Consider the following 17,756-nt stretch of genomic DNA (forward strand, 5'->3'; position numbering starts at 1 on the left):
TAATTCGGGCAGTACAATTAACATTGATATTTACAATTACAAAATAAAGGTCTAAAAAGTCTAGAGCGGGCAGTTAAACCCATGCATGATCTAGTGTTCAGTAGTTTATTGTAGAAAGATATGCAATCAAATTAAAATTAGATGTTAGATCCGCTCGCTTACTCGCTGTGTTTTAATTAGATTGAAAGATACGTTCCCTGTAATAATTTCAATTTAGTTATAAATATTACTGGGTCTTTTGATTAATTGTTTATAGCACATGAACTTAAATATTAATTTTATCTTACTGGCCTTTGGGATACCTATCACAAGTTTATTTTCTACTTACTAAATGTATTATCAAAATATCAGTGTGACAGGGTGTTTTTAACAAAATAATAGATTACTAAGTACATACATACGTAATTACATAAACAGGCTTATCTTTCTAAGATTGCCAGTAATGCGACTGAATAAGTAATTTTCATATCGATAAATCAACTGAATCACCCTCCCTTCCACACACCCCCAAACAACAAAATGAGTATCTTGACTGCTCATCTTGCACAGTCAACTTAAAAGCTAATTGATTTGCAAGCAAAGCGTATTTAGTTTATATTTTGACGATTTTGCATTTATTTTTGAATTATTTATTATGGCAGTTGCAACACTACAAAGGCTGTTATAAATCAGGAGGGATCCAGATTTAGATTATTGATTTAGATCGACTTCATATATTTGAATACGGGTTACATTGAGCAATACACTCCCACATTAGAACTAGGAAAGATAAGTCAACTAAAATGTATATCAAATATACATAACAGTATTACTAATGACGAAACATCAGAACTTGAAACATTTATATCTAGTATGATCTTGAAGAATTATGAAGACTGTCTTATTGTTTTGAAGAATATATGTACAAAATGCAAATAACCGTTTATCATGTAACATTCATAGTTTATATACAATTTTACACTCTTTCCTTGAAGCCAGAAAAGTTACTTTCAATCATATCTTTATAAATTGTCAGGTATGTCTTATACACTTGTTCAGCGGTTGGTCGTTTCCTTGGGTTGCGGTTCTTGCACTGTTTGTGGTTGTCCTTAAGAGAACGTTTAAGTTGACGTGTAGAAACATCATCACCTAGAAAGTACAAACACACGTCTGGAATCTTCCAGATCTCGATTTTTTCGTCGTATAGCGGCAATTTGGAAGCATCGTATCCCCCTTTGTAAGGCCACAATTCTTCGGGGGCAGGAAATCTTCCTGTAACTTCACCCCAGACAGTGCATTTAATTAACCTCTTATTCGTCCCGTTCACCAAAATGGTTTCCATGGAGTCGACGTCACTAAGAACTAATCGGAAATCCTCAGTAAAAAGAAATTGTCCTGCTAATTTTTGGATATGGTTTGCGTCACACTGGACGTATATTTTTCCATCGTGTCCAGAATGCAGGGTTCTTAGTATATCTACATAGCTCACACATAACTGCATCCTGGTTTGTAAAGTGTTATAGAGGGGATATTCCTTAAATCGAATCTCCAAATCCCTTGCATCAAGCAGTCTGTGAACCTCTGTGACAATGGTATCATTGCAATGGCCCACAAGCTGTAGTAGGACAGAGGGCCTATAGAAGTTTTTCATCAGATTTATTCCCTGGAGATAACCAGGGCCTGCAATTTTTCCCGCCCTATCAAATTTCCTTAATTTCTTTACTACAACCGGAAACTTCTGCCAATAAGAATGCCACACCTTAAAACAGGATGAAAGATATTGTTTGAACAATTCATTATAAAAAAAACTTTTTAAAAAAAATATATATATAATTTTTTTAATCAAAAGATAAACTTGTAGGTAGGAAAAATATTTATTTTTTTGTCTTTGCTACCAACATGGCTACTTAAGGTGGACTGACGCCAATCATGCGTGACCTCTTTGAGTGATTGTGTAATTGGTGATAGTTTGACCTAAATCAAAAACCCTCAGTTAAAGTTACGATAAGTTCGCGGGGTTGTGGAATACGGATAGCATAGGATCCGGAAAGGGCCATGTAGTTCATTATCGCATCATTGCACCATCGACGTAGTGCGATAAATCAATAATGATATAACGATTGTGTGATGACGATGAAGAGTTTGTGCATTTGCGCGATAAAGATGATGCGATGGCGCGACAATGCAAAGGCGATATAGTGCGATAGCGATAAAGTGATGTTCTATCGTGTCTTCGCTACTTCACTATCTGCTTTGTTAAGGTGTGTTATACAAAGCAATTGTTATCTTTATACATTAAACTATGGTTTAGCTCTTCTAAATCTGTCTGGCAAGAAGGACTAATATGTAATACCTTATTGGTCAAGAGAGTAAAGTCGATTTCTTATATAAAAGCGTTCATTTATTCACTGTCTGACGCCATTTCTTTTTCAATGACGCATGTGCAAAACAGTCGATAGTGCGATTATCGCATCATCGCTATCGTTCTATCGCGTAATCGCGCTATCGGTTCTTTTTGCCATCGCACCATCGTCATTATATTGTCGCGCCATCGCATCATAATTTCATCGTCATCGCTTCATTGTTATCGTTATGTGATATGGCCCTATTCGGATTCCATACGGGATCATTTCGTGAATCAATTTGCATAATGTTTTTTCTTTAAGAGACTGGGTCCAAATAAAAACAAAAGGAATGACAGAAAAACTTGATAATATACTCCGAAACTCTGCTTTGTTAAGGTGTGTTATACAAAGCAATGTGATTAGACCAAAGCATGTTTTTATTGATGAAGATTTATTTTCGGTCTGACCTTTTGAAAAATATATGATGATCTTATATAATGAATTTTACATTTCCACACGTCCATTGTTATAAGAACAATAAATAAAACTCGTCATCATCAGTAAAATTTTCTTTAAAATCCTCAGAAGCTTTACAAAAGATGTAGCTCTAAAGCTCCTAAGATTTTTCTTTCATTTTAATCTTGTGAGGAGAGTGGAATATTTGCTGGTGATTTTGGCGGCTTTCATTGAGTGTTTGTTTCTTTGTCTGATATCCTCTTAAATGAATATAATCTTTTCGCATTTATCGAAAGAATAAAAACCATCCAAAAGTAAGACATCTACATTTCAATTCATTCAAAAAGAAATCATGTTTTAAAAAGTTTATTGTTCTTGTCTGTTTGTTATGGGTTTGATTATTCTTAATTGGATTGGATTATAGATGGTATAATTTGCGACAACAGAAATACAGTAGACTATGGTTCGGCAAAAAATGACTTAGTTTCGTAAAACCGATTTATAACCTAAGAGTTAGGGTTAAGTTAACAAATTTTCCAAATGATTGTAATGGTATCAAATACTTAAGTATAATCCCTATAAAAATAATTATTTCAACAGTTATATAATTTATTACAATTTGCAATGATGGTTTAAGGTCAAGGGTGTAATTTTAAAAAATTGCACTATCAGTTCACACTTTTTGCAACCACCATTTAACGTGATTTGGAATTCATATGTAATACACAGGTTTTATAATGGACCTCTGAAAATGAACCTCATAGCTTCACGATAGTTCAAACAAATTTTGAATTGAGACATTTATTTCTCAGAAAACATTTTATTTTATTTTTCTTTCGGGAAAACGAAGTTTCGACTGCTGGTTAAATCCAATGTAAGTACAAATATTATATATACCGGGTAATACAATACGTACCAACATGGTGTCAATCTATCGGAATAGTGTGTTCTTTTATTTACATACTACTAAACAAAATGAAATTATAATACTAAATTATTAATTGTATGTATACAGTTTAATTCTTGCCTCTTTCACATATCCTGAGTTTCCTATGTTCCCTTCTAATTTGAGTTGTTTAATATCCGCACAAGTGAGTAAGGGGTGACATTTTTCCATTCCATAAAGTCCAAAGAAGCCATGATTACACACCGGTTTACATATTTCGCGGTTTTCCACGACACTCCAGATGCAAGTGAAGTTTTGTTCAGGAGAAATAGTGTGCTTTTTCTGTGTCCCAAATATATTTTCTGGTAAGAGATGATCTCTTAATATACATAACAAGGAGAGATACATAAATATGCAAACGAGTAGACTTCGCCTCCATTTTGATTTCATGTTATTTCTCTTTTTTGGCCACTGGGTTAACACATCCCTAACTTTTAATGACACGCACCATGACAAGAAAAATATATCGTACAACTAAAAATGAAATTATATAGATTACAATCTTTGTTTTGATTTTTTGCATGAAATGCATATTTGTTCCTAATGGTACATTCAGATTTTTTTAACGAGACAGATTGCATCTATTGCTCTGTCAATTTTAAATACATGCATTATCGATCCGTTCACTCAAATATTTAATGTCTGTTCGGAGAGAAATTATTCTTCTGAAAAAGCAAAGTTTCAGTCATGAGTTGCAGTTACTTAAACAATTAAATGCTTTCTTTGGTGATTCATGCGGGATATGCAGTTAGCGATATTGCAGAAAAAATACTTTGCCTGCATTATCGCGTTTTGTAATTTTTTTCTGCAATGATTGCTACCTTTATTACCCACAAGAACCAACAAAGAAAGCATTTAATTGTTCATATTATTACATCTTTTTTAAAAAAAAAATGATTGTTAAAAGTAAATAAAATTAACTAAATTACTGTTAAGGTACATCAGTAGAGCTAAAAGAAACAGCCAAATAATCTCCTATGGAAATCTGAGTATGACATCATCATATTTTTTTAAGCTTTCTCAGGTAGTGCAGATTTAAAGTTGTGAAAATCATGACCCCGGGGACAGGGTAAGGACACAGTTTACATAGAGGGTGAGGGTGGGGCCATAATCGGGGTCGAATTTACATTAGAATACTTAGAGAAAAATCTTTTAAAATCTTCCTCTGAAAAACCAATTCGCCAGAGAAGCTGTAGCTCGTGTGGAAGAATCCTTAGATAGTGTAGATTCAAGTTTGTACAAATCATGATCCCTGGGGGTTGGCTCTAACGCAAGAACCAAAGGTTTAATTTTCCTTCAGAGCGTGTATCTCCTGTCTATTTAATTTATTTATAAACAGAACATATGCTTTTATTAAAATTGGAACCACGTTAAGGGTACCCTGTTCTGTCAATTCCAGAACATTTTCTGGTGATTTCTATCCATCGAATCAAAGAATGCCTCGTATCACTATTCGCATGTCCAGTCTTTTTATTCATTCGAGACAAAAGGCATTACGTAGATATCCGAAATGAATGGTAACGTTTCCTACTTTTTTTTTAAACAGTTAGAAAAAGTCTATATCGTTTCAAAATATTGTGTTGTTTGGGTTTTATTCAAATTTTTTGAAGCATGTAATTTTTATATAAATAGACGTAAATTCATGACTCGGCGATATATATCATGGTATGAACATCAATATCTTGTTAAGTGTTCAACGAAATTCACTCAGAATTATTTTTCTTTAGGGTGGAATAACACATCGTCACAAAATGGCTGACCTCTGATCGAAACGATTTTTCGTTATATTAAAAGGATTTTATCGACGACTACAAGTAACTTACTTCATAGACGAGTGGATAAAGCGTTGGACTTGTGATCCGTACATCACGAAGGGGCTTTTGTTGCTACTTACTGCATTGAATTTTTTAGATATTCATTTTTTAACCCCAAACTGCAAATTTTTCGCTTGTTTGACATATGTACAGTTTATTTATCATGATATATTTCATAATCAAATAATTTTCTGTTGATTTGAGTGACTTTTTCCGGGTGTGTTATTCAACCTTAAATTAAAATTTAGCTAAGGAAAATTTTGATTTATCATTTTATACAATACAGCGCCAATGTAAAACGCGGTGCATAGTGTGACATTACTTTTGGATCAACCATTGTACATGGTTTTACTAAAATGCAAGCATCTTGATATATTATTGATTTACAATTGCTTAGAACCTGGACAATTTTTGTGGCCCATCAGGGGCTCAAAGTTTGACGTATGCTTTTATAGACATTTGCCTAAGATCTTCTTGAAAACTGAAATACACATTATGTGATATGATTTTGAAATCATCCTGTTCAAAATTGGCTCAATGTTCAACATAATAATATCTGAAGAAAAATTTGAAAGTCTTTTTATATCTTTATTCTACTACTTTGTCCAGATATTTGTATATATGACTCCATAAATCTGACATCATTACATGGCTCAAAGTCACACTTACTATTTAGTCGCTAAATGGTGACCAAAATTTATTTCTGATGACCATTTCAAAAATTTTGGTCTCCATCACGAAATATTCCTCTCGATAATAATAAATGCATTTGTTAATGACAAGAGTTATTATAAAGTTTAGGAATGAACTCGTGTATACCTTCTGTATTTTTATCATTATTATGAAGAAAGACCTGATCATGTTTTGCTTGGTGATCAGAAATTGTCTCGCATTATGACAAGCCCTTAATCTTCTTGTGCATTATGACAATTTCATGTTCGTGAGAAGTACATCAAGTTGTAGCAAAACCCCACATGTTTACCAAAGATGCAAGTGGATAATACAAAAACCTCATAAAGTAAAAAAAATGGTCTCCTCTATGTAGGTTAACTACAAAATTCCTAATGCCATATAAATACTGGGGGTCTGTATTTATTCAAATAAATGACTTTTCTTACTCTTCTCTTTTATCTTTTTTAGTGCTGTCAACATTATCTCCTTTCTTCGTTTATCCAAATTGCAATAAATTAAGTTTTCCTCTTTCCGCCATGCTGTCACTGTTCAATCTAAATCCTAATGACTACTACCTGAGTAAATTTTTTCAAACGTTACGTTGACCGAGATTTTGGTAAAAAATTTGGCAAATGGCCGTTTTAGTCGCAACTTGGAGCACTGCATTATTGCTATTGTTGCTCAGGTGAGCGATGTGACCCATGGGCCTCCTGTTTTAGGTAATCGGGGCATGTAGATTTCAGTTCTGTCAGTTTCTATGGAGCTATGAATTTCCAATAACTGTCCGTAAGAAATGGAAGGAATCATACTCAATTGATGTAAATATAGTATTTCAACAAATGTTTTGAACATCCGTGTATATGTGTTTAAAGAACATGAGCGAAGAGTAGGCGGGGTAATTGCTGTTAGAAGGACACTTAGCTAGGTAACTGAAAAAATAAATATAAAAAAAACTATCAACTATGTATATTTATCAATATAATTATTCATTTGTTGTTTTGTAAAACGTTTAAAACATGCCGATGTTGAAATGAATCCTCAAATTAGCGCAGCTAACTTAAAGGGGCATGGTCACGATTTTGGTCAAAAATTATTTGTCCGATTTTAATGTTTACAATGCTTCAGTAAGACATTTTTAACAGGCAACTAAAATTTGAGTACCATCCGTTTATTTATAAGCGAGTTACAATGCTTAGAACTCTTTGCTATGTAAACAAACGTTTTGTTAACATTTTGAATGTTGAAGTGAAAATTCAAGTTTAGACCTAGAATGATTGTGTTAAACGTTAGGAACTGTTTAATTATGCTTAAAATGAAAAATAAGATAGACAAATCAGCTGGAAAAAGATTTTGGACTGGTTTATTGAACCTACGTTAACAAAAACAGGGCATGAGCCTTGTTTACGTGACAACGAATTGTGAGTGTTGGATCTGGCTCAAAACTCTACGCCTGACTCTCATTTCACATGATTATTAGAAATAGATTCCTAAAGCATTGTAAATAATAAAAACAGTAAAATTGAATTTGACCAAAATCATGTCCATGCCCCTTTAAATGCTCCATGTGTTTTCAATGTTATCATATTAAGTAATTAAAAACAGCTATTAAATTGAATCAACAAAAGTTTGAAGCAAATCCGATTATCCACGTTATTGAGAGAGAGAGAGAGAGAGAGAGAGAGAGAGAGAGAGAGAGAGAGAGAGAGAGCGAGAGACAGAGAGAGAGAGTATGCAAACCTGATCGCACGGGTTTCCGTGTAAAGAAGATCTTTTACGTTCATGGCTTCATGCCATAATGCGATGTAATATGCTGCGTCTCTCAATTCAGGAAGAACCTGGGTAGCCTAAGGGTAAAATCTTACATCTAACTATTGGCAAATATATGTCTGAATATCGGTTAATCGGTTACTTAATTAATATTTGAGTAACTATAAATTATTAACATTTTACATTTTACGAAATATTTTTGGAAGTTTAAACGTTAGTTCGTGAACCCCGTGCATTTATGACGTCATTAAAACTACAGTTTCGACCGATCACGTAATAGAAATAATTTTTGCACAGAAAGCATAACTATGTAACATAGCATAACATAACTTAGTGTTAATATTCCAAAAAAATGTTGTTACTTTTTGAACCAAACATAAAAAATGTTGTGATAAATTTTATTGCCTTTTTTGGTATATTTTCATATTTTCCATAAAAAATGTCTTTTTTGTCCGTTTATTGGCAAAAAAATTGGCTAGAAACGTGTAATGAAAGATGGGTATACGTATGGAGTATATTTTGAAACACACACACAAAGACCCCAAGTACATAAAACATGACTTTTTGAATTTTTTAATTACATTTAGTGTCAAACCTATAATTTAAAGCTTTACACGCTATAATTTACGTCAATTTTGAATGACAGTGAAAACACATCTGTTCGTCTACTTATAAAAGTTATCCTTAATCTGTAAATTACAATGATGAATTCCATCTCGTTACAAAGATACAGATTTTTAATTGTTTATTTTCCTGCCTGGAAAATATACCTTTTCATGAATATTGATGAAGGAAGAGCAAACCGACCTCATTGCGCATGTCGGCGGAGAACTAGGTGGTCGTTATTGTTTGCCTAATTAAATATCCACTTGATTTTTAATATGCTTAACAGTTGTTAATTTGAAATACATACATGTATAATGAGTAAAATACGTTTTTCATTCACGATACCCTTACTTATAGGATCTATAAATAGCACATAGGTGAAAAACACAGGTCTACGTCATTTTTTTAAAGGAAGTATTCATATCTACTTACAGGCTTGCATTTTTTCTTTTGTTTGTACTCGTATATCGGACAAATTTATCCTTTACTGAAAATATCCTTTCCTTTGTGAAACTATCACAATTGTGAAGATGTTGACCCTTCACCAGTTTTGGTATGATAGACTAAATTTAGCTGTCGATATCACGTGATAGATTGATATTCACGAGGAGGCATTACTTTCCTGGCAGGAAAATAAATATTTTTTATTGTTTAATATTTGATATATTTGTTACGTGATCGAATTGAGCATTATAATTAATAGCATAAAGGTAACTTTTATTAGTAATCAAACACATACATTTTCCCCTTTATTCAAAATTGACGCAAATTATAGCGTGTATAGCTTAAAATCAAAAAAAAATATTTAAATCAAACATTTGCTGAGAAGGGACTTATCTTGATAGATCTTGATTCAGCTTTGTCTGTAGAAAATGAAAACAACCAGAATGTTAATGGGAAAAGGAAGATGTGAAAAATTGACAAATCGTTACTATCAGTGCGTGATTTATTAAGGTAAGAGATACTTTCTTATAAGTTAATTTGCAAAGAATGTTTGGCGACAGCAAAATGATTGATTCGAATAAAAAAAACGAATTTTTAGAGTTGCTACAGAGAGAGAGACAGAGAGAGAGAGAGAGAGAGAGAGAGAGACAGAGAGAGAGAGAGAGAGAGAGAGAGAGATTATTTGCATCCAAATCCTTTATTCAATTTTTGGGGGAAAATATCCCCAAAAGCAAGTAAACCAGTAAGAACTTATATCCGACTTTGAATTTCAATTGCTATGGAAAACAATTCAATCGTTAAATTATATTAACTTTAATTGTTCGTCATATTTTATACAACATACATGGTTAATCTCTTTAATGAATTCAATTTATCAAAAATATTAAACAGAAATTAGTATCGATACATTCTGATTATATCTACATTGCGACTGCTTTCGAGATGGGATGGATGTATGGTTGATTGATAAAAAAATATTAACATTTTCGTGTCTTTGCTTGTAATAACTCTACGTATCGACTTCGTACTATATAATCCATAACTTCAAATGACGCCAAATTGAGGCGCCAGCGGGGTTCGTTTATTCATATTTAATTATCTAATCGTACGATGGCTTTAACTATACACATGTAAATATAAGTAATAAGAAATCATTTTTTAAATATTATGAGGTGATATTTTCGGTCGGGGCGTGATCAAATCTATCATAAAGCCCTTCGGGCTTTATTGGATTTGATCATGCCCCGACCAAAATTATCACCTCATAGTACTAAAAAAAAATGATTCCTTATTCCTCAAAAAAAATGAAAACGATTGCCAGGTACAAAAAAAAATACTGATTGATAAAAATTGAGGAGGAAGGGAAAGCTTGCCTTTATCACAGTGCATTGAATAACATGTACAATATATTGAAAGGATTTCGAGTTCTGCGCCAAATTTTACAAAAATATATAAAAATATGATGCTTTTATTATTAATGTTCATTCAAAAATATTTACATTTTCCAGTGTCTTCGTAAGTGATAACACTACGAGCCAAATTTGTACCTTATTCCTGAATTTAATTCGGGCAGTACAATTAACATTGATATTTACAATTACAAAATAAAGGTCTAAAAAGTCTAGAGCGGGCAGTTAAACCAAAGCATGATCTAGTGTTCAGTAGTTTATTGTAGAAAGATATGCAATCAAATTAAAATTAGATGTTAGATCCGCTCGCTTACTCGCTGTGTTTTAATTAGATTGAAAGATACGTTCCCTGTAATAATTTCAATTTAGTTATAAATATTACTGGGTCTTTTGATTAATTGTTTATAGCACATGAACTTTAATATTAATTTTATCTTACTGGCCTTTGGGATACCTATCACAAGTTTATTTTCTACTTACTAAATGTATTATCAAAATATCAGTGTGACAGGGTGTTTTTAACAAAATAATAGATTACTAAGTACATACATACGTAATTACATAAACAGGCTTATCTTTCTAAGATTGCCAGTAATGCGACTGAATAAGTAATTTTCATATCGATAAATCAACTGAATCACCCTCCCTTCCACACACCCCCAAACAACAAAATGAGTATCTTGACTGCTCATCTTGCACAGTCAACTTAAAAGCTAATTGATTTGCAAGCAAAGCGTATTTAGTTTATATTTTGACGATTTTGCATTTATTTTTGAATTATTTATTATGGCAGTTGCAACACTACAAAGGCTGTTATAAATCAGGAGGGATCCAGATTTAGATTATTGATTTAGATCGACTTCATATATTTGAATACGGGTTACATTGAGCAATACACTCCCACATTAGAACTAGGAAAGATAAGTCAACTAAAATGTATATCAAATATACATAACAGTATTACTAATGACGAAACATCAGAACTTGAAACATTTATATCTAGTATGATCTTGAAGAATTATGAAGACTGTCTTATTGTTTTGAAGAATATATGTACAAAATGCAAATAACCGTTTATCATGTAACATTCATAGTTTATATACAATTTTACACTCTTTCCTTGAAGCCAGAAAAGTTACTTTCAATCATATCTTTATAAATTGTCAGGTATGTCTTATACACTTGTTCAGCGGTTGGTCGTTTCCTTGGGTTGCGGTTCTTGCACTGTTTGTGGATGTCCTTAAGAGAACGTTTAAGTTGACGTGTAGAAACATCATCACCTAGAAAGTACAAACACACGTCTGGAATCTTCCAGATCTCGATTTTTTCGTCGTATAGCGGCAATTTGGAAGCATCGTATCCCCCTTTGTAAGGCCACAATTCTTCGGGGGCAGGAAATCTTCCTGTAACTTCACCCCAGACAGTGCATTTAATTAACCTCTTATTCGTCCCGTTCACCAAAATGGTTTCCATGGAGTCGACGTCACTAAGAACTAATCGGAAATCCTCGGTAAAAAGAAATTGTCCTGCTAATTTTTGGATATGGTTTGCGTCACACTGGACGTATATTTTTCCATCGTGTCCAGAATGCAGGGTTCTTAGTATATCTACATAGCTCACACATAACTGCATCCTGGTTTGTAAAGTGTTATAGAGGGGATATTCCTTAAATCGAATCTCCAAATCCCTTGCATCAAGCAGTCTGTGAACCTCTGTGACAATGGTATCATTGCAATGGCCCACAAGCTGTAGTAGGACAGAGGGCCTATAGAAGTTTTTCATCAGATTTATTCCCTGGAGATAACCAGGGCCTGCAATTTTTCCCGCCCTATCAAATTTCCTTAATTTCTTTACTACAACCGGAAACTTCTGCCAATAAGAATGCCACACCTTAAAACAGGATGAAAGATATTGTTTGAACAATTCATTATTAAAAAAAACTTTTAAAAAAAATATATACATAATTTTTTTAATCAAAAGATAAACTTGTAGGTAGGAAAAATATTTATTTATTTGTCTTTGCTACCAACATGGCTACTTAAGGTGGACAGACGCCAATCATGCGTGACCTCTTTGAGTGATTGTGTAATAGGTGATAATTTGACCTTAACCTAAATCAAAAACCCTCAGTGAGAGTTACGATAAGTTCGCGGGGTTGTGGAATACGGATAGCATAGGATCCGGAAAGGGCCATGTAGTTCATTATCGCATCATTGCACCATCGACGTAGTGCGATAAATCAATAATGATATAACGATTGTGTGATGACGATGAAGTGATGGTGCATTAGCGCGATAAAGATGATGCGATGGCGCGACAATGCAAGGGCGATATAGTGCGATAGCGATAAAGTGATGTTCTATAGTGTCTTCGCTACTTCACTATCGCGTCAATGCTTCATCGCACCATCGTTCTATCGACTGTTTTGCGCATGTGCCATTAAAGAAATCGTTTCAGGAATGGATTTCATACAAGAAATTGACCTTACTTGGTTGATAAACTTAACTCGCTAATAATATTAGGTGTTACAAATTAGACATGTCCTTCTTACTAGACATAAACATATTTAAAAGGGCTAAATTATAGTTTTATAAACGAAAATTATTAGTTTTTAAACGTTGTCGTGCGATTGCATCATCGTCCTCCCGCTATCGTACCATCGCACTATCTACGCAAACGTTGATGGTGTGCTGTTGCGATTGTGAACCACATGGCCCTGTCAGGGTTGCATAGTTTGATGACGAAACGATGCTAAAATATTTCTTGAATAGATACGATAATAACTAAATTGTAAAAATGTTATTATAGATAAGATTTGATTGTCTAATGAAGAAAAATTTATTTTATTATTTTCAGTAATAATCAATGCGATAGTGAACTACATGGCCCTGTCAGGGTTCCATAGCTTAATGACAAAAAGATGCTTAAATATTTCTTGAATAGATACGATATTAAAATGTTATTATAGATAAGATTTGATTGTCCAATGAAGAAAAACTCATTTCATGTATAATCAGTAATAATCATACTTAGGAAACAGGCGGAAGGTTAGAAAAAGACTTTGTGACAGGTTTTACTTGTATTCACAATAAATAGCGTCCGTTAAGGGTTCGTACAGTGAATAAGTAAATCTATTACGGACAAAGTGATGCACATATGTACGTGCTTTGGGACATTTATACATGATCCCTGCTAATATATCATAAGCAAAAACAGTATGTTATTATCTTGTACGTAATATCCATCTAAATTGAACTTAAGTATAATTTTATAGCAACATCTTAATTAACAATTACCTGTATTATGTACATAAATCATTTAAAAAGAAACAATACTTAATATAATTACAGTGAATAAAGAATACATACTTCTAACTTCATCGCCATATAAATAAGTACTGGTTTATATCATATCAGACACATTATTTATCAAAAAAGTAGTTCATCGTCCTACGAGAATAAGCTAGCTTTTCCTTTACTCAATTTTCCTTTACTCAATATATGAAGCATTATATATTTTCTTAAAAGTGAATCATGCCCTTCCACGTATAAAAATCACAACTCGATCATGCGGTTTTCTTTCATTGTATTGTTATCTTTATACATTAAACTATGGTTTAGCTCTTCTAAATCTGTCTGGCAAGAAGGACTAATATGTAATACCTTATTGATCAAGAGATTAAAGTCGATTTCTTATATAAAAGCGTTCATTTATTCACTGTCTGACGCCATTTCTTTTTCAATGACGCATGTGCAAAACAGTCGATAGTGCGATTATCGCATCATCGCTATCGTTCTATCGCGTAATCGCGCTATCGGTTCTTTTTGCCATCGCACCATCGTCATTACATTGTCGCGCCATCGCATCATAATTTCATCGTCATCGCTTCATTGTTATCGTTATGTGATATGGCCCTATTCGGATTCCATACGGGATCATTTCGTGAATCAATTTGCATAATGTTTCTTCTTTAAGAGACTGAGTCCAAACAAAAACAAAAGGAATGACAGAAAAACTTGATAATATACTCCGAAACTCTGCTTTGTTAAGGTGTGTTATACAAAGCAATGTGATTAGACCAAAGCATGTTTTTATTGATGAAGATTTATTTTCGGTCTGACCTTTTGAAAAATATATGATGATCTTATATAATGAATTTTACATTTCCACACGTCCATTGTTATAAGAACAATAAATAAAACTCGTCATCATCAGTAAAATTTTCTTTAAAATCCTCAGAAGCTTTACAAAAGATGTAGCTCTAAAGCTCCTAAGATTTTTCTTTCATTTTAATCTTGTGAGGAGAGTGGAATATTTGCTGGTGATTTTGGCGGCTTTCATTGAGTGTTTGTTTCTTTGTCTGATATCCTCTTAAATGAATATAATCTTTTCGCATTTATCGAAAGAATAAAAACCATCCAAAAGTAAGACATCTACATTTCAATTCATTCAAAAAGAAATCATGTTTTAAAAAGTTTATTGTTCTTGTCTGTTTGTTATGGGTTTGATTATTCTTAATTGGATTGGATTATAGATGGTATAATTTGCGACAACAGAAATACAGTAGACTATGGTTCGGCAAAAAATGACTTAGTTTCGTAAAACCGATTTATAACCTAAGAGTTAGGGTTAAGTTAACAAATTTTCCAAATGATTGTAATGGTATCAAATACTTAAGTATAATCTCTATAAAAATAATTATTTTAACAGTTATATAATTTATTACAATTTGCAATGATGGTTTAAGGTCAAGGGTGTAATTTAAAAAAAATTGCACTATCAGTTCACACTTTTTGCAACCACCATTTAACGTGATTTGGAATTCATATGTAATACACAGGTTTTATAATGGACCTCTGAAAATGAACCTCATAGCTTCACGATAGTTCAAACAAATTTTGAATTGAGACATTTATTTCTCAGAAAACATTTTATTTTCTTTTTCTTTCGGGAAAACGAAGTTACGACTGCTGGTTAAATCCAATGTAAGTACAAATATTATATATACCGGGTAATACAATACGTACCAACATGGTGTCAATCTATCGGAATAGTGTGTTCTTTTATTTACATACTACTAAACAAAATGAAATTATAATACTAAATTATTTATTGTATGTATACAGTTTAATTCTTGCCTCTTTCACATATCCTGAGTTTCCTATGTTCCCTTCTAATTTGAGTTGTTTAATATCCGCACAAGTGAGTAAGGGGTGACATTTTGCCATTCCATAAAGTCCAAAGAAGCCATGATTACACACCGGTTTACATATTTCGCGGTTTTCCACGACACTCCAGATGCAAGTGAAGTTTTGTTCAGGAGAAATAGTGTGCTTTTTCTGTGTCCCAAATATATTTTCTGGTAAGAGATGATCTCTTAATATACATAACAAGGAGAGATACATAAATATGCAAACGAGTAGACTTCGCCTCCATTTTGATTTCATGTTATTTCTCTTTTTTGGCCACTGGGTTAACACATCCCTAACTTTTAATGACACGCACCATGACGAGAAAAATATATCGTACAACTAAAAATGAAATTATATAGATTACAATCTTTGTTTTGATTTTTTGCATTAAATGCATATTTGTTCCTAATGGTACATTCAGATTTTTTTAACGAGACAGATTGCATCTATTGCTCTGTCAATTTTAAATACATGCATTATCGATCCGTTCACTCAAATATTTAATGTCTGTTCGGAGAGAAATTATTCTTCTGAAAAAGCAAAGTTTCAGTCATGAGTTGCAGTTACTTAAACAATTAAATGCTTTCTTTGGTGATTCATGCGGGATATGCAGTTAGCGATATTGCAGAAAAAATACTTTGCCTGCATTATCGCGTTTTGTAATTTTTTTCTGCAATGATTGCTACCTTTATTACCCACAAGAACCAACAAAGAAAGCATTGAATTGTTCATATTATTACATCTTTTTTTTTAAAAAATAAAATTAACTAAATTACTGTTAAGGTGCATCAGTAGAGCTAAAAGAAACAGCCAAATAATCTCTTATGGAAATCTGAGTATGACATCATCATATTTTTTTAAGCTTTCTCAGGTAGTGCAGATTTAAAGTTGTGAAAATCATGACCCCGGGGACAGGGTAAGGACACAGTTTACATAGAGGGAGAGGGTGGGACCATAATCGGGGTCGAATTTACATTAGAATGCTTAGAGAAAAATCTTTTAAAATCTTCCTCTGAAAAACCAATTCGCCAGAGAAGCTGTAGCTCGTGTGGAAGAATCCTTAGATAGTGTAGATTCAAGTTTGTACAAATCATGATCCCCGGGGGTTGGCTCTAACGCAAGAACCAAAGGTTTAACTTTCCTTCAGAGCGTGTATCTCCTGTCTATTTAATTTATTTATAAACAGAACATATGCTTTTATTGAAATTGGAACCACGTTAAGGGTACCCTGTTCTGTCAATTCCAGAACATTTTCTGGTGATTTCTATCCATCGAATCAAAGAATGCCACGTATCACTATTCGCATGTCCAGTCTTTTTATTCATTCGAGACAAAAGGCATTACGTAGATATCCGAAATGAATGGTAACGTGTCCTACTTTTCTTTTAAACAGTTAGAAAAAGTCTATATCGTTTCAAAATATTGTGTTGTTTGGGTTTTATTCAAATTTTGAAGCATGTAATTTTTACATAAATAGACGTAAATTCATGACTCGGCGATATATATCATGTTATGAACATCAATATCTTGTTAAGTGTTCAACGAAATTCACTCAGAATTATTTTTCTTTAGGGTGGAATAACACATCGTCACAAAATGGCTGACCTCTGATCGAAGCGATTTTTCGTTATATTAAAATGATTTTATCGACGATTACAAGTAACTTACTTCATAGACGAGTGGATAAAGCGTTGGGCTTGTGATCCGTACATCCCGAGTTCAAATTCCTCAGGGGCTGTTGTTGCTACTTACTGCATTGAATTTTTTAGATATTCATTTTTTAACCCCAAACTGCAAATTTTTCGCTTGTTTGACATATGTACAGTTTATTTATCATGATATATTTCATAATCAAATAATTTTCTGTTGATTTGAGTGACTTTTTCCAGGTGTGTTATTCAACCTTAAATTAAAATTTAGCTAAGGAAAATTTTGATTTATCATTTTATACAATACAGCGCCAATGTAAAACGCGGTGCATAGTGTGGCATTACTTTTGGATCAACCATTGTACATGGTTTTACTAAAATGCAAGAATCTTGATATATTATTGATTTACAATTGCTTAGAACCTGGACAATTTTTGTGGCCCACGAGGGGCTCAAAGTTTGACGTATGCTTTTATA

General features: G+C 32.9%; 2 protein-coding genes across 2 annotated transcripts; both read right to left on the reverse strand.

Annotated features, from left to right (window-relative positions):
• Nucleotides 1-297: 297 nt before the first annotated feature.
• LOC128182372 (protein O-mannose kinase-like) lies at nucleotides 298-4,116 on the reverse strand. Its single transcript, XM_052850974.1, has 2 exons — nucleotides 3,808-4,116; nucleotides 298-1,738 (listed from the first exon to the last, which is right to left on the reverse strand). The coding sequence occupies exons 1-2, from the start codon at nucleotides 4,114-4,116 to the stop codon at nucleotides 956-958; spliced, it is 1,092 nt and encodes a 363-aa protein (XP_052706934.1). The 3' UTR covers nucleotides 298-955.
• Nucleotides 4,117-10,654: 6,538 nt separating this feature from the next.
• Nucleotides 10,655-15,885, reverse strand: LOC128181924 (protein O-mannose kinase-like). Its single transcript, XM_052850503.1, has 2 exons — nucleotides 15,577-15,885; nucleotides 10,655-12,328 (listed from the first exon to the last, which is right to left on the reverse strand). The coding sequence occupies exons 1-2, from the start codon at nucleotides 15,883-15,885 to the stop codon at nucleotides 11,546-11,548; spliced, it is 1,092 nt and encodes a 363-aa protein (XP_052706463.1). The 3' UTR covers nucleotides 10,655-11,545.
• Between the last annotated feature and the right edge of the window lie 1,871 nt (nucleotides 15,886-17,756).

Source organism: Crassostrea angulata, chromosome 4, assembly GCF_025612915.1.
Source record: "Crassostrea angulata isolate pt1a10 chromosome 4, ASM2561291v2, whole genome shotgun sequence".
NCBI classification, from domain to species: Eukaryota; Metazoa; Mollusca; class Bivalvia; order Ostreida; family Ostreidae; genus Magallana; species Magallana angulata.